At 39.3% G+C, this 24,057-nt stretch overlaps 2 protein-coding genes across 2 annotated transcripts; both read right to left on the reverse strand.

Moving 5' to 3' along the window:
* Positions 1 to 4,452: 4,452 nt before the first annotated feature.
* Positions 4,453 to 12,293, reverse strand: wdr41 (WD repeat domain 41). The gene is made up of 13 exons (XM_079486164.1): positions 11,721 to 12,293; positions 10,640 to 10,755; positions 8,920 to 8,968; positions 8,627 to 8,755; positions 8,487 to 8,549; positions 8,305 to 8,416; positions 8,013 to 8,075; positions 7,806 to 7,907; positions 7,530 to 7,714; positions 7,174 to 7,295; positions 6,991 to 7,076; positions 6,420 to 6,556; positions 4,453 to 5,266 (listed from the first exon to the last, which is right to left on the reverse strand). The coding sequence occupies exons 1-13, from the start codon at positions 11,766 to 11,768 to the stop codon at positions 5,126 to 5,128; spliced, it is 1,353 nt and encodes a 450-aa protein (XP_079342290.1). The 5' UTR covers positions 11,769 to 12,293; the 3' UTR covers positions 4,453 to 5,125.
* A 4,432-nt stretch (positions 12,294 to 16,725) lies between these two features.
* Positions 16,726 to 21,427, reverse strand: otpa (orthopedia homeobox a; the record flags this gene model as incomplete). The annotated part of the gene is made up of 3 exons (XM_079485835.1): positions 16,726 to 18,066; positions 20,526 to 20,923; positions 21,352 to 21,427. The coding sequence occupies 3 exons, from the start codon at positions 21,425 to 21,427 to the stop codon at positions 17,545 to 17,547; spliced, it is 996 nt and encodes a 331-aa protein (XP_079341961.1). The 3' UTR covers positions 16,726 to 17,544.
* Positions 21,428 to 24,057: the final 2,630 nt, after the last annotated feature.

The following is a 24,057-nucleotide window of genomic DNA, read 5'->3' on the forward strand; positions in this document are numbered from 1 at the left end:
GCTTATCCCACGTCGCCCCGACTCCTCATCGTCCTGCACAGGTTGAATCGTCACTAATACAAAATCTGGTGAATGGTCAATTAAGTGTTTTTGTTCATGAAGTTTCAGGGGGTCGCTCGTGGGGGTTTCTAGCATACAAACTCTCGCCCCTGCAGTGGACCCTCACTTCTCTTTCGCCCGCCCCCTCATCACCCTCAACATAAAGCCGACGGGATATGTTGACTGTCAAGTTGCCAAATCGTTAGAACTGAAGACTGAATGTACAAACACTGCGACGGTCGACCTCACTGCGGGTCGGCAGTATTCCGGCACTTTCTGTATCAGAACGGCTCTTTTCTCAGACTCCAAGGACTGGTGTGTAATACTCAATAATTTTGATATAAACAGCCAATAATAGCAAAGAATATATTTCTCGAGAACACTGTATATCCAGACACATACTGTAATAGCTTGATGATGCGTGCGTGTGAGAGAGAAAGATAGAGTGTGTATGTGTTGCTGTAAGATGCTTTATAATGATCGGCAGGAGAGAACGTTTTTACATTCTACACAAAACATTACGGTTAACATTCCAACGTCACAGTGGTCCATACGGACACAACATTCCCAAACTCCAGCGCAGCCTCAAAGAGACCACCCAACAGGTGGGTTTGCACGTATTATTATCATTTTGAAGTATTATTTATTTAGGGATAAGCTTGGCTGTGTATCACATGTCTACTTTTACCATGATGGAAGTGTCTTGGTGTGTTTTACGAAGACTGTTTGGGTTCATGTGGCTGTTGTGCTTACACTGTTGATATCCGGTCCTCCTGCACACTGAAAGCCAAATCGCTTTATATGTTCAGCCTCATGGCAGAGACTAGAAAAGATTTCCAAAAGTTGCTTTGTTTCATTTAGTCTGAATCACTGAACAAGCACAACTTTTTCGACACACCAAAAAAAAGTAGATTTTGTGTTGTAAGCGCAGTTGGACGCACGCGTGCACCGTTGGCTCACAGACAGGCCAGGTCAGAATTTCTGAAGTGTTTATATCTGGTGGATGTTTGGCTCTATGCTTGTTATATGTCATGTAGATTGTTGGAAAGAGCACTCAAAGACAAACATCACAAAGCGTTCTAGAACACATCACCGATACACAGAGTTCTAGAACGTTTTGATGATGTATATATACATCATCGTGACTGAGAGTTCTTACATGTTCTTGGAGCTCATCACATGGGCAGATTTTTCACTGAGGTGGATCTCTTTAGTTCGCTTGGCACCGCGATACAATGACAGGGTGTTCTGAAAGTTCCAGATGGCACTGTTGTGATGGCGCGTTTGGATGCATGCGGCACACATTCTGCACGTTTCTGATTTTCCCTCTTTCCTGTTCTCTCATCCTTCCTGTTGCTGTTTCCCCCCTTTCTTCATTTTTCTTTCATGCGCTCAAAACACTTTCAATGAAGCCTGTATATACTGTATAAATCATTATCAGTTCATCTTAATGCATAATGAGACAGAGAGGCATTCATATGCAGACATTCAGTATGTTTCTTAAGATTGTAATACGTTTTTTCATAGCCACAACTTTAAAATGCGTTTTACAGAATAAATAAAAGAACAATATTTAGGTTAAGTCATGTATCTTTAACACATTCGATTCTATCATATGTTTTATATATATATATAAGTACAGTATATAAATATACATACATACACACATATGAATAGTATTTAAGTGCATTAAGACCTTTAAAATAATCTTTATACATATACAGGCTTCATAGAAATCATATAATCCATTAGAAGTAATGTATTTTAAATACAAGTACAATATGAGGCTCACTGTTTGGTCATTTGTTTATTTTATAGCCGTCCAGACATTCGTAAATTGTGTAAAAGAAGGAACACAGAGATTACAAATGTGTCATTTATGAAGTACAGACAGCTCTTAACGGTTATCATCACTGCTGTACAAACAACACAGGATGCACGTGTCACCCTCTAGTGGTCAATCCTGAGAACTTCACCCACGGTCTATGAAAAATGTTCACTGGATATAAATCCTCTCATCATTGAAAGAACTTTCTGTCCAATCCTCTATGACCGAAATGTATGTTTTGCCGAATGAAAGCTAAAGTTTAAAGTAGTCCATATTCTGTTTGCTGTATTCCACTGATGCCGGTGTATGATGACTGTGTGTGGAACAGATTATCATTTTCATGAGGAAGAAAATTTCATTTTTGTTAAAATGCATTTGAATAGGATGTTAACGTTTTGTCTGATATCTCTGTGTTCCATTACATACAAAAATCTTACAGGTTTGGTTTGGCAGTAAATGATAAATGAGTTTGCATAATGGTTTCCCTTACAGAAAAATAAGTGCACTTTCATTTTAAGGTTAATTTGATTAACTAACAATTATTAAGAAACAAACTTCAAGTATGTTTTGGCATACTTCATCTAATACTTTACGTCACACAAAACTCACAAACATGTTTGTTTCCTAGAATGAATTATAATGTCTTTAGTTATTGCTAACAGTAGAATAATGGTAAAGTCCTTATGATCAGGGGTCATCGAATCCGAAACAAAGCTTCTGGGTTTAAATCATTATGAAAGATAAAATGAAAGATGAATATTTACATGAACGCGCCCCCGTTTCTGAACAGAAAACTGCCAAACTATTTCTTGTTTGATGGTAAATGTGATGCTGTGATGTTGCGTGAGTAGGTACCGAGATGAATGTTATATTTTGAATCAGGATAAAGATAAAGATTAAAGTTCTATTTCAGGTTGTGGATGTTATCAGTTAAATGTGATTCACTGCCAGTTTGTGGGGTTCAAATGAAATGTTTTCATTCCACACCCCTGTCCATGTTTAACTGACCAAACCTTTTATAAAAGTATATATATGACACGGTTATCACTGCAGAGCTGCAGTTCACCAGCAGCGGCTGGAGGAGAATATTGTTTATTAGATTCCTTTGCTTTCTTTCGCTCTGGTTGTGTCTCTAAAGCCTGCAGACATCAGTCATAGAGCATTTTAAAAAAACTTCACATCGGGCTTTTAATGAAAGCGTTCCCTTCTTTTCCTGTTCTCCACCCATCTGATCCTCCGTGTTCCTGTGTTTCAGTGTTAACAAAGCTTCTGTACGTCAAACCTGTCAGCATGCATTGTACTTTCCCAGAACTGTTTCATGTTTTTGTCAGACACAGGGTTTATATGTAAAGAAAAACGAATTCTCAGATGTTTTGAGCATGAAGTTATATGGACTCTTGCAGATATGAATATAAATATGTAGTGCATTTCTCAGATACATGCCTTAATCTCGATTGTGGAAACACCACAGATTAATGTCCTGTCATTATTCATGTCAGATTCCCTCTTAATCTGAGTTTCAAATATGGAATCGTTGAATTATGTGTTGTCATGGTGACCATGGGATTGTTTCATTCTATGAGTCCAAAGTTTATTGTAATTGTATGACTCGCTGGATTTATTGGTTATTTCAGCTTTGTTTAATGTTTAGCGGCGACGCAATGATTTATTTAAAAAAAGATTTATTATTTGCTCATTTGATGTTTTCAAAGTTCCGTTTTTTTTCTATTGGATGGAACACAAAAGAGAGTTTTTGATGATTCTTCTTTTCCGTGCAACAGTTATTCGGCTTGTATGCTTTGTTTTATGTCTCCATACGCTTTGAAGATCAGACTTAAAGGGATAGTTCAACCATTAATGAAAAGTCAACTCATTTACTCCCCCTTTTATCATTTCTAACAGAACACCAAATAAATACTGAAATATTGAAGAACTTGAGTAACCGAACAACATTGACCCCCACTGTATGAACACAAAACCACTGACGCGTTTCATGAAGACGCATATTTTCATGAGAGATAACACATAACAGAAGGTTTATTTTTGGGTGAACTATCCCTTAAACTTTGAATGAAACCGATCCCTAAATTGGAGATGATTTTAAAGTATCATTGTGTTTCAGAAATCAAACAGTTATATTCACGTAAAGATGCAGAAATGCTCAGACTCATGGGAAAAATGTACTTGTCTGACTCCAAACATTAACAGTGCAGCCAAAACTGTCCCCTCAGGTTCGATGTATCCCGTGATTTCCGCCAATGTTTCAGATGCAATTATTTTTGCAACTACCTAAAGTATTTGTGACAAGGAAACAAACGTTTTCCTAGAAGCCATTAGATTTCTACGATCATTCATGGATCTTGTGCTTGTGTTTGAATATCGTGTTGTAATTCTATTGACGGACATCCTTCACACACCCATTATCGAAGGGCTCACTTACAAACATGATCTCACGATGACATCATAATAGGGGGCGGGTCATGAAGTGAACTAGAAGGTCAGGTTTAATATTTGTGTGTTTTGATTGATGGGTGCAGATTCTGTGCCAATTACTGTATTTTAATTTTTTGAAGAGTTGGGGAATGCAACCTTGCATCATCCCTCGAGCAAATGTATATAAACTATTTTTATTAAACACAATACTATTGAAAGTAAAATTAGTCTTGCCATTCAGCAGTTCTTGTTAGTTGTACAAAAAGGATTTATGTCATACATGTTTAAACGTGTTTATTTCTGATGTCTGATTCTGTCTTTATCTTCTGTTGTTTGGAGTCGCCGCTCCCGACTTTGAATTCGTTGTGTTTGTGAGACACACAAATAAACATTTGCAATAAAGTCTTTTTGATCTGAATTCACAAGCACACAAGATTTAATAAAATTCAGTTCAGGCAGTTCACATAAACGCAAGCAAACATTAAAGTGCAATCGAATGTTCAGTTTTAAGATCATTAAATATTCCCTTCATATACACAAGTCAACATTCACATAAAACAATGATCTAACAATTATTCATAAAACCATTCGAGTAAAATGACAAACATTTGACAACATTTACATGTTTTATGTGTAAAAGTACCACGTGTCTGATGTGAAATTAAAACACTGATGTGATCAGACTTTATACGGTAGAAGGTTAGTACGAAGAAATCTGTTCAACAGATCTGAGACCTGTGAAGTTCATTAACTGAAGCTTTCAATACAAACACTTTGAATCAACTTTGTGTTGAGTTCAAGGGTAAAGGCGATTTGAAGATCAGATCACAGTCCCTGGTTCTGTTCGAGTTTGTGAAGGACAGCGAGGCTGCGCAGCTGCGACTGCAGTTCTCCATCCCTCCACACGATGAGCAGGTGATCTGTGGAACAGGTGACCAGACCCTTTTCCTTAAAACTCACAAACATCTGAAACACAAAACCCAAGAGATGGCACAAGCAAGTGTTATATAGCTCGGCAACAAAATTTAAAGTCCAAAATACTTTTTTTGAGAAAGTACTTGGAGATTCTGGTTGTCAAACAGAGAAACATGATGAGCTTCACCTGTGGTTACTGTACATCCACAAAAATCACCTTCACGCCAGTTGATTTTAAACATTTCATATAACTAAATAAACATTAACGTGGGATTTAAGAGGTCAAATATTGTCTGGGACACCAGTATGTGAATTTATTCTCTTTGTCCAAAACAACTTACTCTACGTTTCCTGGAATTTAAAGCTATGACCTCGGCATTGCTTACCGAGCTTCACCAGTCGAGATACAGGAACTTCAGAACATTCCTGAACTTTATACACACAACTAATAACGAAAGTCCAGGTCATCAAATCATCTCTCTTTCCTGTGCTGCGCCCGTCTCATCCTCACTGTTTCAATGTTAGAAAAGCCACTGACTGTCAAAGCGTGACTCCTGTTGGACCGTATCATTTTTTTACTGCAAAAATCTATCTTTCATTTAAACAAATAAAATGAAGTTGGGAAGAATATTTTAGGCCTGGATTTTAGTATTCATATTAAAAGTTCAAATATATTTAAGGTACACAGTTGATTTGCTTTACATTTCCAATATGAGCAACTGTAGGAATTATTTTCTAAATATGAATATGCAGTCGGTTTAGAGGCCACGTCCAAAAACACACCTTAACCCCTTTTCTCAGAAGTGATTTATGTTCAATATCAAATTAAATAAATAAATACAAAATCGGTATAATTGTGTGATGCTAATGTGTGGGCCGTGACGGTGAAGCACATTCGCGCGCGTGTCAGGTGATCAATATAAAAATTGACTTTTATGTAGATCACATCCTTCATTCTGTCAGAAACTTTAATTAAAGCACGGTTCAAAACAAACCCCCAAATCAATGAATCTTCATAAGACACAGTTTCTACACGCATAATCGAAAGCTTTCATTTAAAACTCCGTCGCAGATCTAAAGGTGGGGGAATAACGTTCAATTAAACGAGACCTGAATGTATTACAGCGATCTGGTGGATCAATAGGTGACGTGGATTTATGTTTAGCCCTCAACTTCATCCACCCTAGTCACGTGACCACCCTACCTGCACAGCCCCAGAGTGACCGATCAGATCACCCGTCAGTTCCAGTGATCGCAGCCCGGAGACTTCTGGGAGGTTCTTGGCAGGAGGGCAAACCTGCTTACTGGACCTGCCGAAAGTGCCAAACATCCCGAAAAGCCCTGTAAGACAAAACAGGTTTGAAAATGATCGGACCCATGATAATAAATAACAAAACTATACTTTATTTTTATTTTTGGTCATTACATAATCATTTGTGTTTCTTATAGTTTCGATGACTTTATTATTATTATTATTATGTGCTGGAAAAAAATGAACGAGAATATGTGGATGTGTGTAAACTTCTAACCGTTGGTTAACAATTTAAAAACAGAAGTCGTGGCATTTTTTTTATTTGAATGTTGGTTGTTGAACTGGATAACTCTTAGGAAACGGCACACACGATGACAGATAAATAATGCTTGGAAAAGAGAAGGAAGGATATGGGTTGTGCTGGAAAGGGAAGAGAAGGGTGAGAAGGTTTTAAAGAAAAGATCAAACGCAGATGGAAAGAGCGAGTTCACAGGTTAACTCAAAAGAGGTGTGTCCTCTTCACCTGAGGAGGCGGGCTCAGCAGGCAGGGGGAGGTCCTGTAACTCCCACATCCTCACGCTGCCGTCCTCAGAACACGACATCAGATGCCTAAACAACCAAAAACACACTGTAAATCATGGAATGCGTCATTCAGGACGTGAAAATGCATTATGGGGAAAAAGTATGAAAGTGTATTAGCTGATACCCATCCTCCTGCAGCATGGTGTGTAAGACGTTTGAGTCATGAGCGATCCTTCTGTACGCAACCACGCTCTTCAACGGCACATTATAAACATACAGACCACTGCCTACAGCTGCTACAAGTAACTGAAAGAGAGACAATTGTTCGAAGAATTTAACAAAAAACATAAACGCAATATTTTAAAAACTAGAGTTACAGCTTTTGAGTCTTAACACTTTGACTAACCTCAACATCCTCACCTTAACCTCCATTATTTAGCTTTAACATTGTTACGATAAAAAACGTTTACACCGTTCACTTCATGCTCATGCACCCCAATGAACAATTTTTCTGAGCTTTTTAGAGATGTTATCCTTTACCTCTCCGTCCGAGCTCATGTGCTGAATGGACCTCTCGACCTGTTTCTGGTTAGTCAATCTGACCTCTGATTGGCCTTCTCCCGCTGACTCCTCCCACAGGATGTGCTCATATGCCTGAATCGTCCAATTCAGGGAGTCCCACAGGATGAGCTCGCCGATATGAGAGCCGCTCGCAAACAGTCCGTCTGATAAGGGAAAATACACATCATTGAACTTAACGCTGTTCTTTTCAATCATGCTAATTTAACATTAGCGCACACATTATTCATATCTCACCGTTGACATTGATGAGCGAGCGAATGGTGTCCTGATGATCAGCCAGATGTTGCATGGCCATAACGGCAATATCCGACCCTGACACGTTCAGCTTAAAAATCACTAAAAGATCAGGAGCGAAAACAACTGAACACCTCTTTTCAACATTAAAGTTGCTTTAGCTACAACATAGAACGTAAAAGACAAACAATAATAACTTCTAAGTACCAATCTCTCTATCCATGGCAGCTGCAATGAAGTTCTTTGGTAACTCGACCATGGCTGAGATGCCTACAGAAAGAAGCCGAAAAGCAGAGCTTTCTAGGTTAAATGTGCAATATATAACAAATAATTATTAGAAGCTTCCCATTGTGAATGAGGATAAAGACGGTGATCTTCTATGTACTAACCCAAAAAGTTCTTTCGACACAATGATATGAATTGCAGCTTAAAAAGAATTCTATGAAATAACAAAAGTTTACACTGTATTCACATATATACGTGTGTTTAGACGAAATACCCGTGTCGCTGTGATGAACAGTTTTACACTGCAGCTCAAAGTCTCTGTTCCAAACACACAGCTCATTTCCCCCGGAGACCCACGTGTCCAAACGGTCCAACACCAGCAAACACTGCAAGAAACACATCAATGAGCAAACACGTGCACACAAGAGGAAAATACACACACGCGCGCACACACACCTTCACAGAGGACTGAAGATCAGATACATTCTGCACACGGTTTCCTGTGTCTGGATCCCATAACTGCTGTTGAATTAAGGACAAATATCAGCACACACACACACATAAAAAAACACACAAACGTCAGCAGAAGAGGATACACTAAGCGTCCGGTCTGATGATGCAGTAATGAGGGCAGTGTGTGTGTCTCCGCCTTTGATGTAAGCGTATGACGTCATGGCCGTGATCTGCTGCATGTGACCGCGCAACTCCGACAACAACTCTCCCGTCTGAAAGGAACACACAAACAATTACTAATCTACACTTACATTATTATTCCATCTTTCTTTTGTGGGGGGGGTTAAAAATGACTCAAGACTGTGTGCAAATCGGCTCACATATAACAGATCGAGCATCTCGTTCACATATCATAAGCATATTCTGGCCTGCTCACCTCGACATTCCAAACCAGCACAAGTCCGTCATCACCTGCCGATGCAAACCTGACAAAACACAGCACAGAGAAACACAGACTGAGCAAAACATGGAATTCTTTAAACAGGTTCAGAGTTTATATAAATCTGGAGAATTACAAGACAATAATACAATTTACAATTGAAGAACTGACAGATGTGGAGGAAATATGTGCAAAGGCTAGGCGTGTCATTAAAGGGGAAGTTCACCCCAAAATCTACTTTGTGTAATTGTTTTCTCACCCGCATGACGTTAAACATGTTTAGAGAACTTCGGAGCACAAATGAAGATATTTACGTGACATCCGAGAGATTTCCAGGCCTCCTCATAGACATCATGGTGTCATATTTTGCAATAGGGGCAAGACCTATGCGGCGTTTGGCGCACAAACCTGATACGCATGCGTAAAAGTGCTCTCATCCGAGAAGACGACTAAATATCTTCATTTGTGCTCTGAAGACCCCGGAAGTTCTCTAAACACGTTTAACGTCACGTGGGTGAGTAAACAATCACACAAAGTAGATTGTTGGGAGAACTTCCCCTGCAAACAGAGTGATGTTTGTTTACATTTTTCAGGAAATCACCCTACAAATCCGCATTTGTGATTTAAAAGGAACTCCGTAAAGAACAAGACAGCAGGACACCGGGCCTCGGATGATAAATACCGGTCAAAAGGCTCTCACTAGAGCAGCTTCCTGATTAGATTTTAAGAATGGCTTGATCCCGAGATGACCTTTGACCTCCGGAGCTCAGGAACGAATCATCCGCAGGAAGAACAGAAGAATGAAAGCGTGATAAAGGGATGAGATACAGGAAGTGTGGAAGGTCTCGGAGAAGAGAAACAGGACTCCGGACTCGAAAAAGCAATCAGCCACGTTCTTGCCCAATGATTTCATCTGAAACTCTTCTACTGTGCCGAGATCATCGCCAGCAGCCAGCCGGAACACACACGCACGCACGCACACACACACACGCGCAGCTGAAACTTATAAACCCACTTCCAAACTCATTCCAGTCACATGAAAATCAACTGTTACACTGCGCTGCGTTTACTGCGTTTACATCCGATCTAGATGCTTCTATTATACAACATTACAGGGGGTAACAATACAATGATGATAAACAATACCGTGGCACCACAAGAAACTAAAGACTAAAAAACGAATCCACTGCTGGGGAATTTGTTTTTGAATAAAAATGCGTTGGAAAGCCACTTTTCTTTTTTTTAAATGTACGGCAGACGAAAAACTTTTTTAGTCAGTGCATTCAATCTATACATTTCATCACTCTGTGTTCTCTGGACTCGAACCCATGACCTTTGAGCGGCCAATGCAATGCTCAACCCACTGAGCTTCTAATCTATATTAGAAATGAAACAAAAAACAAATAGCATTTTAAAAGGAACCCCATCCAAGAAACATGGTAATACCATAGTCCTTTGTGGAAAGTGGTAAAGCCTTATTGTGGAGAGGCCTTCTGCCCAGAGGCAATGTACACTAGTGAAGTACACACGCACGCACGCTCGCACACGCACACACACACACACACACACACACACACACACACACACACACACACACACACAAACTCAGTGTGATGATTAAGCTCTTGTCACGCTCTGTAAGTTTGCTTTCGGAGTGGATCTGCCTCAGTCTGTGCTGTCAATCACCGGTCAGAGGCGGAGAAAGAGGATTGCTTACCTTAAGTCATCAATCTGCACCAGAAATCGAACAATGTCAAAGTGTCCTTTCAGCACCTGCATCTCCGTGAAACAGTTTTTGGGCTGTTCCTCCCCAATGAACAGCGCCGCGCTCTTCTGCACACACAGAGAATATAATAGACAAACGAATCATGGCTTCAATCTAGCTGTGAATCTGCTGAAATGACTGCTGTCTGCTCGACATGCACCGCACCCCGCGGTCTTTAACACTAACTGGACACTGAACCTGGAGACTTTCTCCACATTATTGGTAAATAACAGCACTGAAATACCATTCTGGCTTCATTTACAGTAGTGGCCAAAACTGATGTTTGATCTTCAGTGAAATACATTATTATTGAAGACGTATTAAAGCTTTTGTATGCGTGTTGTTGTTGTGTATGAGGAGTGACCGGAGTGTAACCCCGAAGCTTTTGAGGAGGTACAAAATCACAACACATGCAAAAAGTTTTTTGCGTCGAGGCCCAGGAGAATGACGACTTTGGTCAAAAACAAGACAGGATCGACAAAATATTGATAACTTAGTCAAGTTTATTGACTTTATTTCCAGTGCACTTTTTTTTTTGCATCTTGAAATGAAAAGTCACTTTATAAGTCCCATATACCATATCCTCATTTGGCAATATTAAACAGAGGAACAGCGGTTTCCCGGACAGGGTTAGTCCCAGGTGTCTCCATCGAAAACATTTTGCACTGACATATCGTAAAATCTATCAGTGCAATGGTTTTGTCTGCAGCATTGTTTTTGTAAGGTATGTTCAAAGTGTAAAACTACTTAAATATCACAATTTAAGCCTAGACCTGGTTTAAACAAACCCTGTCCGAGATTACAGGTGGATAAAGCTAAAGTTGGCTATTTGTAGACATACTAGGAATGTAGGGGGTATACTAGTAGAGACAGAAACTGCCAATGCCTTGAGCTTTTATATGTATAACGAATTACGTTTAGTTTGCTTGTCAGTGGTTCTATTCAAGTACATTCTGCCAATATTTTGTAAACACTTCTTACTGAAACAGAAAGTGTTTCCCATATTCGCTTGTAATTAAAAGCTGGAACACACCTCTACTGTCCCCTGCGCTTCTCGAGCTCCCAGAATCCATCGCAGCATGATGCTCCTTTTTCAAAACAGCGTTTCCAGGCCAGCTCTTTGGATTTTAATGGAAACTAACAAGGCAAATCAGTGTAGAATCATGTTGCGACAACGGCCGGCAGTGACACGATGTCTCCTGACGATCAGAAGGAGTCTTTTATTTAAAAAGAATTACAACGTATCGATATAGAAATGTTTTAGAACTGTAATAAAGCGCAACATTGTAGCGAGATTTGACTGACAGGGCGCGTCATATACAATGTATCAGTTCTGCGTTTGATCTCGTGCGCTTCTATAATGATCACGTAAACGAGAAAAAGAAATATCGACGTTTAGAAACGTTAATCTGAAATCATCTTTAAATACGGTGAAGGCATTTTAGTGCAGATTATTCTCTCGTCTGTGACAGATCACCAAACAAATCTGCGAATTCATGTGACCGGCTACGGAAGCTTCAAGAGGACAAACGTGACCGTGTTGTTTTCGAAGTGAAAAATACCAAAGCTCATCTTTGACAGCGGACGACTCCTTCGAGCGTCTGGGAAACGTCACATACATGAAGTCTAATATATATAAACCGTAGCAAATATTCGATTGTTTTAAAAAGATAACATTTGAAGTTATTTTCAATTTCTGTAAAACAAAGAGAAACTAATAAGACATATCTATTGTGGAAAAGGGTAATCGATGAATGGAAATTATTTGTGTCATAATGTGTGGATATACATGTGCATATATGCTTTTTACTCTTCAGAAAAGTAAAAACAACTTTTGATAAAAAACTTATATATGAATAATATATAAATGATAAAACTGAATCTGCGACACTGTGAGGTATTTATGTTACATTATTAATATCACGACAAATCAGTTTATTTCTTTTATTTGTTAATTGGTCCGAGTACTATACGTACTGTCTGAGATCTTGAGAATGAAGAATTAACCTATGTTCCAATTTATTTTATAAGCTGTCTGCAGTTCCTGTGGTATATTTTTCGACCGCTAGATGTCGGTATACACCCACTTGAAAATGTCTCGCCGTGCTGTTTAGGGCCTACATGCCTGCACACTGACGAGGTTAAGCACCGTTTCAGTGTAATCAATCACAGATGTCTTTGATCCAACACAAATGCATTACGTACACGTATAGGCCTCAGTATGGAGTTTGAACATAGTATGACGTCTATCCATTGTATTTTTGTTTTATGCCTGTGTCATATTTTGCAGTCTCTCTCTTCAAAACCAGAGAGTGATGGACTCCGTGTGTACATTGAGTAATTATTTGAGGATTACCATCACCTCACACCTCACAGAGATGTGCCCCTTCTCAGAATCCCACGGGGCCCTCGTGACCCTCTACCCCACGCGCACTCACAGATGAGCGAATGGCGTGTGTTCTCAGATAGAGACGAGTGTGTGAGCGAGTGTGACCTTCATGCTGAGCTCCAGCGTTGATTTCTGATTTAGTGTCAATCCGCTGCGCTTGTCATGCCAGGCGAGGTGCTTTCCACAAGGTAATAGAAAAACTCAAGGGCAGAAAGAGAGTGTGAGAGAGAGAGAGAGACAGAGAGAGAGAGGGGTAGGGGGGATGAAAGAGTCTTAACAGGGAGTGGAAAGACAACAGTATAAAAATACACAATAAATTAATGACAGAATAAGCAAGAGGAGTAAGAGGGACAGCACTACCTGAAGAAACAACAAAATTATTTAAATATAAAGCGAATTAATTAAACCAGAGAGAGAGAGAGAGAGAGAGAGAGAGAGAGACTGGGCCTAAATCAATGTTGTCACTTAACCCTCGATTTGCATTTCCACAAGGAAATACCAGTTTAAAATTCAGCAAAACAACAGTGATTGTTCAATAATACAGAAAATTAGTTGGATACACAGGTAAACAAACAAAAATAATTTATACTTCACTATGCAAAGCGATGTAGGTAAGAAGACCGTATCTATAATTCAGTAACCAAATGACATCATGTGATGTACTGTGACACAGTGTCAATAGAAAACATTTCATGTGAAATGAAATAAACAGAACCAAGTTTAAAGATAAAATATAGAAAATAAAAATAAGCTTGGTCCTTGCAAATATACGAAAACTAACACATATACAATGACATCATCATGCCAGACATAAACAATAGGCCTATAATTAACCTTCATTCACTCAATGACATCAATGCTCTTAAGACAAAGAGATGGCAAAACAGAAGATGAGCCTCCTCTCGATGGGTCTGTCCATCAGGGAGAGCAGTATAGATGGTTATTCTAAAAGGCGCTGATTTCAGCTATAAACGGTGGGGAATACGTTTGATGTTCAATAGAGGTTTCTCATACAGAAGCCGAGTAGATAGGACAAATCCATGTGGTATGTGCAGCACACAACCCGGTGTCACCGAAACGCTTAATTCTGCTTTACACGCACAAACACACACAATAGCAAAAGAGCACAAGTCAGAAAATTTCCCCACTGAATGTCTTAAAGAAGTAATTAAAGTAGTTAATTTGTAAATAATTATAACACTATCTGTTCATTTAAGTCTTTAAAAGTCTAAAAAAAATTGATTAAAATACATCAGTCTTACAGCTTTTTTTTAGTCTGAGGCCTACAAAGTTTAACCCCTGTCATGTCTACACTTTAGAAAACCAACACCTGGTGTGTATTAACTCCAATATATATATTTAAACACATTTTATTTAAGACTGATCACAAAAATATGACATGTCCTAATATTGTTTTGACAAAGGAGGCACACATATATAAATAACATGGTTGTGTGTTTTGAGCTTCGCTTGTACACCACAGATTTGATGTCAGAAACCACAGCGGAACTGTCATAAACATGTCAGACATGTTATTCCTTTCTAAGAATGTTATTGTGTCCAAACAACTGTGATGGATTTGAGATTGAAAAATAAGAATCAAAAACGTGACACATTTTATTTAAATGTCACCAAATAAAGAATAAAACATCATAAAGTGAGAGATTAACAGAATGAAGCAGAATTTAAATGATTAAAAACATGCCAAATGTAAAGACAAAGCACAGGGATATGGAAAGGCCAATAAAAAGCATGCTATTTGTTACCTTAGAATAATTTTCATAAAAACATATTATTACATATTTTCAAATTGTGCTAGTGTTTATAATTGTGGTAGTGTTTATATTCAGGGAGGTAATCCTAAACTATATAGCCTACTCTCTCTCTCTCTCTCTCTCTCTTTCTCTCTCTCACTCGTTCGCACACATTTTAGGCCTAGAGAATTAATGAGTTCTCATTCATAACCCAGACAGAGAGAGCTATATTCACCCTCGGATGCTTTATTGACTGATTTCATTTATTTGCAGGAGATGAATTGGAGGTAAGCAGGCGGCCTCCCCGCCACATTCCCTGCTCCACGCCGCAAAGCATTGTGGGGCGGGTCAGCGTTCTCCTCTCTCGTCAGCGTGTGACAAATTAGCTAACGAGGAACGGCCTTCGCATTTCCACAAACTAATTAACCCGGCAGGTACTGAGACAAATTATAATATTTATGTAATATCATCTCGCATCTGTTTGCAAGGAGCACATCCGCACGATCTCTCTTTTAGATACACGCGCAGATACAACCTGCAGTATTTCAGGTTTAATCAAACGGTGCTTCTATTTCATCAACATTGTAGTTGATTTCACAACACTCATATCACAATGTCCATTACTGAATGCTTAGGGTTAATATCATGTTCCATAATTCACAATAATTTACACTCTGAAACTCGTTAGCGTTATATTAAAGCTTGGAATAGCTGTTAATCATTTGTACTTAATTTAATAAATCATCTTAGTTCAAGTTTAATTTGGGCCACCGGTTCCCCAATCAAAAGTCCATTTGTTGATTTTTCTATCACGAAAAATATCCCAACATCAGACTAAATATACTGCATGCCAGACATACAGCCTACTCATTTTTGTTAGGCTACCTTGTCAAGATTCAAAGATCCTCAAAGATATATTAATAATTCAAGCACAAATACAAACTATAGTAGCCTAATGAAATTGATAGTTTCAAGCACGAGTTAATAAATGAATGAATGAATGAATGAATGAATGAATGAATGAATGAATGAATGAATGAATGAATGAATGAATGAATGAATGAATGAATGAATGAATGAATGAATGAACACATAATCCAGTAGGCCTACAATATATTAGATTATCGTATATTTCCTAGCCAGAAGCTACGAAATAGGGCTACATGTAAAATGGAGAATAGAAGACTCCATTATGGCAGCCAGATCTCTTAAATGTTGTTTTTTCGCGCGTTATGACTGTATTAATCATGTATTCATTAAGGAATATTTGTACATCGGTCATTACAACATACACATAATTGGGGTGTTATTGCAGTGGTCTGGAAGACAGTGATGGCACGCGCTTGATATTGTATTTGGCTGAGTCCTAATCTCTCATCTATGAGGTCATAATGCCAAGAGCCCCACAGCCAATCAGAGAAAAGGAGTAAATGTCAACGCTGGCACTATCTTCAAACGAGTATTAACAAAATGGTGTATGTTAAATTAAAATATTAATATGAAAATATGAATAAAGATCCATACATTATTACTAAATCATTATTTCGAATGCGCATAGAGTGATCTGTTAAGGCTTTAGGCCTAATGCAAGCATTTATTAAAGTTAAGTTTTACTCATAACTATGGTATTTATAGCAAAAGCCCCATTGTTTACCCATTTTATTTTCTATACTGTGGTAATGCAAAGCGTAATCTATACGCCAAAAATAAACATATATAAAATAAAACAAATCGTGGTTACCAACTTTACACAAAATAACGTTTTAAAATGGTATTAGTCACACGAGAGCCGTTTTAGAATCAAGCCAAACGCCCCTTACACACACATACACACACACACACACACGCGCACGCAATGTCTCCAAAAAACAAGAAGGTGCGAGGTTTCAATAATGACATATTGAAAATGATTTTATTCGTTAATTTACATTCAATCGTTATAAACATGTTCAGCAAACAAAACAGCCGTTAAGAAGATCAAACATTTAAGAAATTTATATTGGTATAAGCACATACAGTAACTCAGAACATATCACAAACTGACCGAATGAGAACAAGTTAAGAATGCTTTATCTACACAAAACATCCTATGTAACAGCATATAACAAAGTCATACTTTACTTTTAAATGATAATTCCCCGTTGTTGTTTACCTTTGTCGGAACATGCAGTCAAGTTTCTTATTCTTTTTGAGATATTTTCCTTTCTTTCCTCCTTTTATAAAACAGTTTGAACGATTTCTTCCATATTCATAATAATAAGAATAATACTAAAATGAGAGAGAGAGGGAGAGAAAACTTGATCCCAGAATCCGTCATCCATCACACGCCTGGTTTCTCTGCGACCAAATGCAACGTCTTATCTTGACACGGATATGAACGAATACATCGCAAGTGGGCAGTTCATTTTCCGTCCCGGATGTTGACATTTGCGCGTGGTTAAATTTGAAAAAAGAAAAGGTTGATAATAAATAAATGAAATAAATAAATAAATATGACGTATTAAAAATAAATAAAATACATTCACGTTTGCTAGTTTCAAAGGATGTTTAAGCCTCTAATGCTTTAGATTTTATTTCCACCAGGTGCGCACAGTTCATGAACTTGTTTTCTAGAGGACAGTCGTATCCATTTAGACTTCCTTGTGCGTCACTGGCTCGTTGGATCAGAAATGATGAGTGGATGAGGAACAGGAGAAGAATAGCACATCAAAGTATTAGGTGAAACTCATGGATACTGTATGCTCGAGCGCTTTGCGGCGCAGCGACGCGATGCTCGTCCCTCTCCAGACGTCAGTGTCCGGGGAGCTACAAAGCTGCGGAGAGCCGGTCACATTGGTTGGGCCAGACAGCGAGGCGGGCACCATACCGGGGAAGGTGGGTTGGTAGAGGTGGGACTGAAGCCCGGAACCATTGGAGGACATGTTGGACAGGCTCATGGAGTTGTGTGGCGGTCCGGCGCCCAGGCTGCACTGGGAGAGAGACTGTGCCATGGCTTGTTGTCGGCCTAGAGAGGGCGGTAACTGCAGCTGGGAGACTCCTGGCATTCCAGCCGTGGCCCAGCGGGTGTCATTAGCGTGGAAGGAGCACAAACTGTCGCCCATTGCTGCTGCGGCCGCCGCGGCGGAGGGGAACTGCGGTAGGCCGTGGTGAGTGGGCAGCAACGTGCCGGGAGCGCGGAACACGTTGGTGGTCTTCTTGCGCTTCTTCCACTTAGCGCGTCTGTTCTGAAACCAGACCTGCAAGAATACAAAGGAGACAATTAGTCAAAGGTCAATGAAGGCAGGTTCAAGTGCACAAGACACGCGTAAATGCGCGCAAGATGGGTGAAATCTCTAAACATGGACCATGGTGGTTTCTAATAAAAGTGCAGCTACGTTTGGATAGTTCGATAATATTTTTTGTAATTATTATGTGGATGTGTGATGATTTATTTAATCTTTTGATGATTTGAGTCATCTGATGCATCAAAACAATCGGGCAAAACAAATAAGAGAAAACAAATTACTAAAACAATGTTTTTAAAAGATGTTATGAATTACCACATAAAAATAACAACAATAACAACCTAGACATATGACTCTGGATATATATACAATTATTTGAAGGAGAATAGATTGTTTTCGGTATTGGTTACATCCCAATTAAACAGCCTACATGTAATTCTTTCCTTTTTTTATTAAGATTGTTTTTGCTTCGCTCCCTGATAAATATAAAACCATCACAAAACGACGCTGTAAATGCTATGGGATCATAATATTTAGACTATCCATTATCACGTCCTTGACTTTACAACATCAGGGCATAAAAAGGCCGCTCGAGCCCAGTGCGGTAAATGGCGCGCGCGGTGTTTACTTCCTGGGGTCCTTCAGGTTTATAGAGATCTCAGCCGAGATCAAAATGATTAACGAGCAGATTTTGGCCCAACGAAAAAGAGGCGAAAAAATGTGGAGGCTTGATATTAGATCCCCGAATCCCACTCCACGCAGCCATCCGTGAAATCCGACCTCAAATGCATTACACTTCAGAGGATAAAAGAAAATGCAATTTCTCATACCATTAAAAAAGACAGAGAGCGCCGTGCTATTAAGATGTGCACACTGACAGACCTATTTCCCCGGAAAACATTCATGCAATGCACCAGCTACAAGAAAAAGCTCGGTGCGATATTTCGGATTAAAGCGGATCACTGCGCGGTCATCATTTCGTTAATTTAGTTTTTATGTAAATAAAATAGTTCAGGCAGAGTGTGCATCCGTGCTGAGACAGGCCTGCTAATTAGGATGGTTATTATTTTACTCATAAGCGTGCCTTGCGCACCGAGCTTAATACGCCTGTTAAGTTATAAATAATCTTGAAATTGGTTGATAATAATGGTCTTGGTTTTATGGCACTATCAACTCGAAAAAGCTATACATATATAATGAGCCGCTATACATCAGAGGTTAAAGGAGAGAGAGCGCGCTGGAATGCCGCGCGGCCACGTTGCATCCCACATTTATCTCGCGGGTTCATTTACCGCGCGCAGCTTTTGCTGCTGACCACCAATCACAGGAGCAACACGAGCCATAATGTTAAAAAGTGATTAAGATTTCTGTCTGCTCCGATGGCTGAGATAACAATAATGATGCTGTAAAATGAAGATGAGCCAAGCAGTAAAATAATCATTGAGATTCGCCTTGTTTTAAATCGGTGGACTTTGTGCTTTAAATGTTGCTTTTAGAAACGAGATGTAAAACCTAATGTGAATCAAACAAATACTAATCTAAAATGCCAAAAGCATCACTTTCGTTAAGGTACATTAAGGAACTTTTATTTGGTACAATCATTGAATAAATCAAATTAGAGTAATTATCAATTTGATTGGAAATAATGTATGACGTTCACTTCCGTGTTCATTTGAAACAGAAATAAATCTGACCAATGCTCCATTGTTATAAAATCTTAACCAGGTGACATATAAAAACAATAATATGTAACACATACTGTAAGTGTTTCGCACTTTTATTTGCAGGCTAAATCTTCGCGTACATTATATCTATAATACTATTTTGTTTCTAAATCAGGAGATATTAATATTAGAAATCATTCTTCAGCTCTACAAAGAGTGATTTCTCTTAATAGAACACATTTGTGCCGTTCGGTTTATTTTGTATTTATACATTTAATTAAATTGCAAGTTCTATCTTATAAATTATATTTGAAATTCTGTCTTGGGTCCGATCAATTAGAAATATAATACAACATTCCTAGTGAAATTATGATTAAAATAGCAGCCTATACGTTCCTAACATTTAGTTATTTTACTCCAGTTTCTCCTATTGTCTTATTTCTTCAGGAATTTACCAGTTTATACCTTAATTTTCTTCTTAAAATTGCACCTCATAATTTTCATCGAACATGGCAATTTATCCAATTGAATTGTTTCCTATAATTTTTCTTGAAAGGTAAAGAAAACTAATTTAGTCAACTAATTTAAGACAAAAATGCCAAATGACCTATCCTGAAATCAGAATTCTACTCTTTGTCCGGATTTTTAAAATTTTCATCTTTCATTTTTAAATGGTCAAAAAAATTTGCACCAGTGCCATGCCCCTGTTTCTATTCTACACTTAAGCAGCAACAAATAGCTCCTCAATGACAATTTAACATAACATCTTTGAATCAACATTCGATGACAAGTTCCCACATTGCTCACCTGCACGCGTGATTCTGTCAGACCGATCCGGAGCGCGAGTTCTTCGCGCATGAAGATGTCCGGGTAGTGGGTTTTGGCGAAGCTGCGTTCCAGCTCGTTAAGCTGGGCCGGAGTAAACCGAGTCCGGTGGCGTTTCTGCTTTTGAGACTGCTGCCCGCCAGACTGAGTGGGATTCTGCTGCTGCTGTTGCTTCTCTTGCTCTTTACTGTTCACCGCTACACCCTGCGGATTGGATCCAGCATTGTTGATATCGTCTCCGGGGAGAAGGGTGGTCCCCTCCACGGAATCGGAGCCCGGGGCAAGTTCTCCGGGGTGGCCCGGGTCAGCGCCACCGCCGCCCAGCCTGCACTTCAATGCCTCCCTGTGACCTAAAAGCTCCGCCGCCGCATCCTTCATCCCTAAAATCAGAGATGGGGTAATACTGAGTGGGTTTGAAAGTAACAATAACCATTGCTGCGAAAGAGAAAAGTGTTAGCACAGAATAAACAAGCACATGCAATATTTCTTTTAGAAACAAGTCCAAAGCAAACACACACAGGGAAAATACAAATTCTGTCTTTGTTACTTAGCACCCATTTACTGTTAAAAATGTTGTCCCTGGCGTTCTGAAAACAGCTAAACACAACAGAATATCATCTTTAAAATACCCAATCCATTTAATTCCTCTCAATGTCTTGGAAAAGGACTAAATCAAATTACTGCGTAATATAATAATAATGATTACTTTTCCAATGAATTAGTTCGCTTAAATCGAATTAAGATAAAATAAGAGACAAATTGTCAATTTTCTCTGGTTGATTTAGATGAGAAGAGTACTCCAGCTTACAGTAGAGTTGCAGACCGGAGTTTGGCGTTGATAACTCACCGAGGCGAGCATCCAGCAGGTCGGCGTGCGAAAGCATCGCGCACCGCTCCAGGGCGAAATGCTTTTCCAAAAAAATCTCTACGACTTTAAACTATTTAAAAAATATATATGGCCTAAATGAAAGCAAATTCGGTTTGTGGTTAAAAAGGAGGTTCCTTGCATTATAATGTTCTTTAGAGGAACGGGGAGGCGCTTAATAGTTGAATGAACCCATGAGCTCCTTCAAATAAGAGCCAATCAGCGTTGAAGCCTGGGGGTGTCAGATGCGCGCAGCGTCAGATTCCAGCCATTCGACGGTGCCAGCGTTCTGCCCTCCCAACTTCATTTCTCCTCGTTTTTTAATCCCGGCCCCCAAATTATAACCTTTAAAATGACCTGATTTAATACCAGTTGAAAAGCTCTTTCAGAAACTCCCTCAGAATTGGTTTAATTGAGCGTGCTCTCCGAATCATTGTGATGTCTCCGATTATTTGGGGAGAAACTGTGAATTAAGCTATTGTTATATAAACATGTCATCCTTATCAAAGCCGTATGGTCTGGTAATGGCTTCTCCAAGTTTATTACACGCGCCGAATGAGATTTGGCGATAAACCCTTTATTAGTATTATTATTTGATTACGAACGACCTAAATTGCTTCGCTTTTTATAGACTTCCATTTTGGCCCAAAACTGCCTAACATCGTGCGGGCTCACAAATGACCCGATCGTGTCTTCAATTATAAAGTTTCCCCGTTGAAACGCACTAACAGCTTGGAGATTTTCCACTTTTGTCATTTAATCGTTAGTGATAACCGCGGATAATTTCACGTTTCCTCGTGAAAAGTTCCGGCCTTCGTGTCGCGGCATGTTCAACTCTCGCCTTTTAGCGACGAAGTGAACCTCTTCTAATGTTTCTGGTATCCCGGGGCAGCCAACAACAAAGTTTAGATTAGCCATATATCTCAAACCAGAGTAATTTTCAACATCATTAGGCTTTTATGTAATTAGTGCCAAATCTATAAGCTTTTTATTACGATTATTAGCAGGATCAGTATAAATTAGGGCTGATTTAGTAGTGTTTAGTCCAGACTGTCACGGCGGGAGGAACTTGGAGTAAATGATATGTGAGCAAATTAGGTGCATAATTCGGTGGAAAGTGAGATTCAGAAATGCGCTTCGCCAGGGCTGATGCGCGCAGACACGGGGATACCCCCACGCGAGGGGGAGTGAGAACAAACGCACCAAAATAGACACATTTACACTTTAAACACACTACACTGACAAATTGTATTCGTTGCATTGATTTTTCATCCAATTGCCCCAAATTAGGTTGATTTATTTCATGCAAAGAACACTGATCTGCTAGTGTAGCCCGGTAAATGAACCCGCATTTACACCAATTAACACGAATGCTTTTGTCACACACTCAGTCGATAAAAAATATAAAACAACCAGCGCAACCAGACTCTAGGCAGATGTCAGCGGGACGGTTTAAAGAACTCCTTTATTTGCAAGAGTGAATAGTGTCCTTTCATGGCGCACAAAGGACGCGTCCGAGCGAAAAACTTGGGCATTTTTTAAGTCTTTTTTGTGTGCGTCCTAGACTCATCTTTCACCAGCCCCCAATCTGGTGATACGAACGTGAGCACTCGCCTCCAGACGCCGGGTCAGACGCGACTCCTGACTCGCCGGGGAAATGTATACGGCTTGCTGAAAATGAGGACGGGAAGAGAATGTGGATTCAATTTGGAAACAATTGTTCTTCCGCTGCGTTTTGATATCCGAAATGTCAGAGAAGGCGAACGAAGCACCGGACGCGTAATGGAAGATCTCGGGTTTGTGTTCATCTCGCACTTTATTTTTGGGTAGGAAATAGACTGTTCTGTGTATAGGCTTTTTGAGTTGGGCTACAAAATACATGAATATAAACAGAACAAGATTCTTTTATTTTACACTTGCTGGAAATTGATCTACGCTTTTGATGTTTAATATTTATAGAAATTCGTGCACGTGCATAACCATAAATAGCTATTATATTTTTTTATCGATGCCTACACTGTATGGTATTTTTAACTCGCGGATTATGGGGAGAAAAAAATAGCAACAACAAATGCATAATCGTGCGTTATGGCGACTCCAAACAATAACGATCATTTAAAATCATTACATTGTTTGGTCATAGCCGGTGACTCTGAAGCACAGTTAGCGCGTGATTGATAGCGCGCTTCATATTACGACTTTTCAATAGCTCGATCCTTTTATAGCTGTACAAACAGAAGTGAATCACTCTTCAGGAGGCACACAGTCATATTTAACGGGCTAAAAGTGCGACAGACGCCTAACGACGCTTTCAGGGGACATATAAATGAAGGGTTACCCTGCAGAGATGGTAGGCTACATAAAATATGGACAAATTCTGTGCAAGCTGTGACCCTCAATTAAAAGTCTTATATCATATCGTTTGGCTTTGTCTTTATTCGGCAGGGGTTTGCTGCGCCTCGGATCAAGTGATTTTTTCCTAATAAATAAGTTTCAGATTGTTGCACACAAACGAAGCAAACCTGTCTGGTTGAAAATACATTGGCTTGCTCTAATGCAATTCATTTCGTCTGTTTACCTCGTAGAAAATGTACAGATTGAATTTCTCAACACCAATACCCGGCCTGCGGCCAGCGAGGGGATTTCAAG

Source organism: Barbatula barbatula (genome assembly GCF_947034865.1).
Source record: "Barbatula barbatula genome assembly, chromosome: 22".
NCBI lineage: Eukaryota > Metazoa > Chordata > Actinopteri > Cypriniformes > Nemacheilidae > Barbatula > Barbatula barbatula.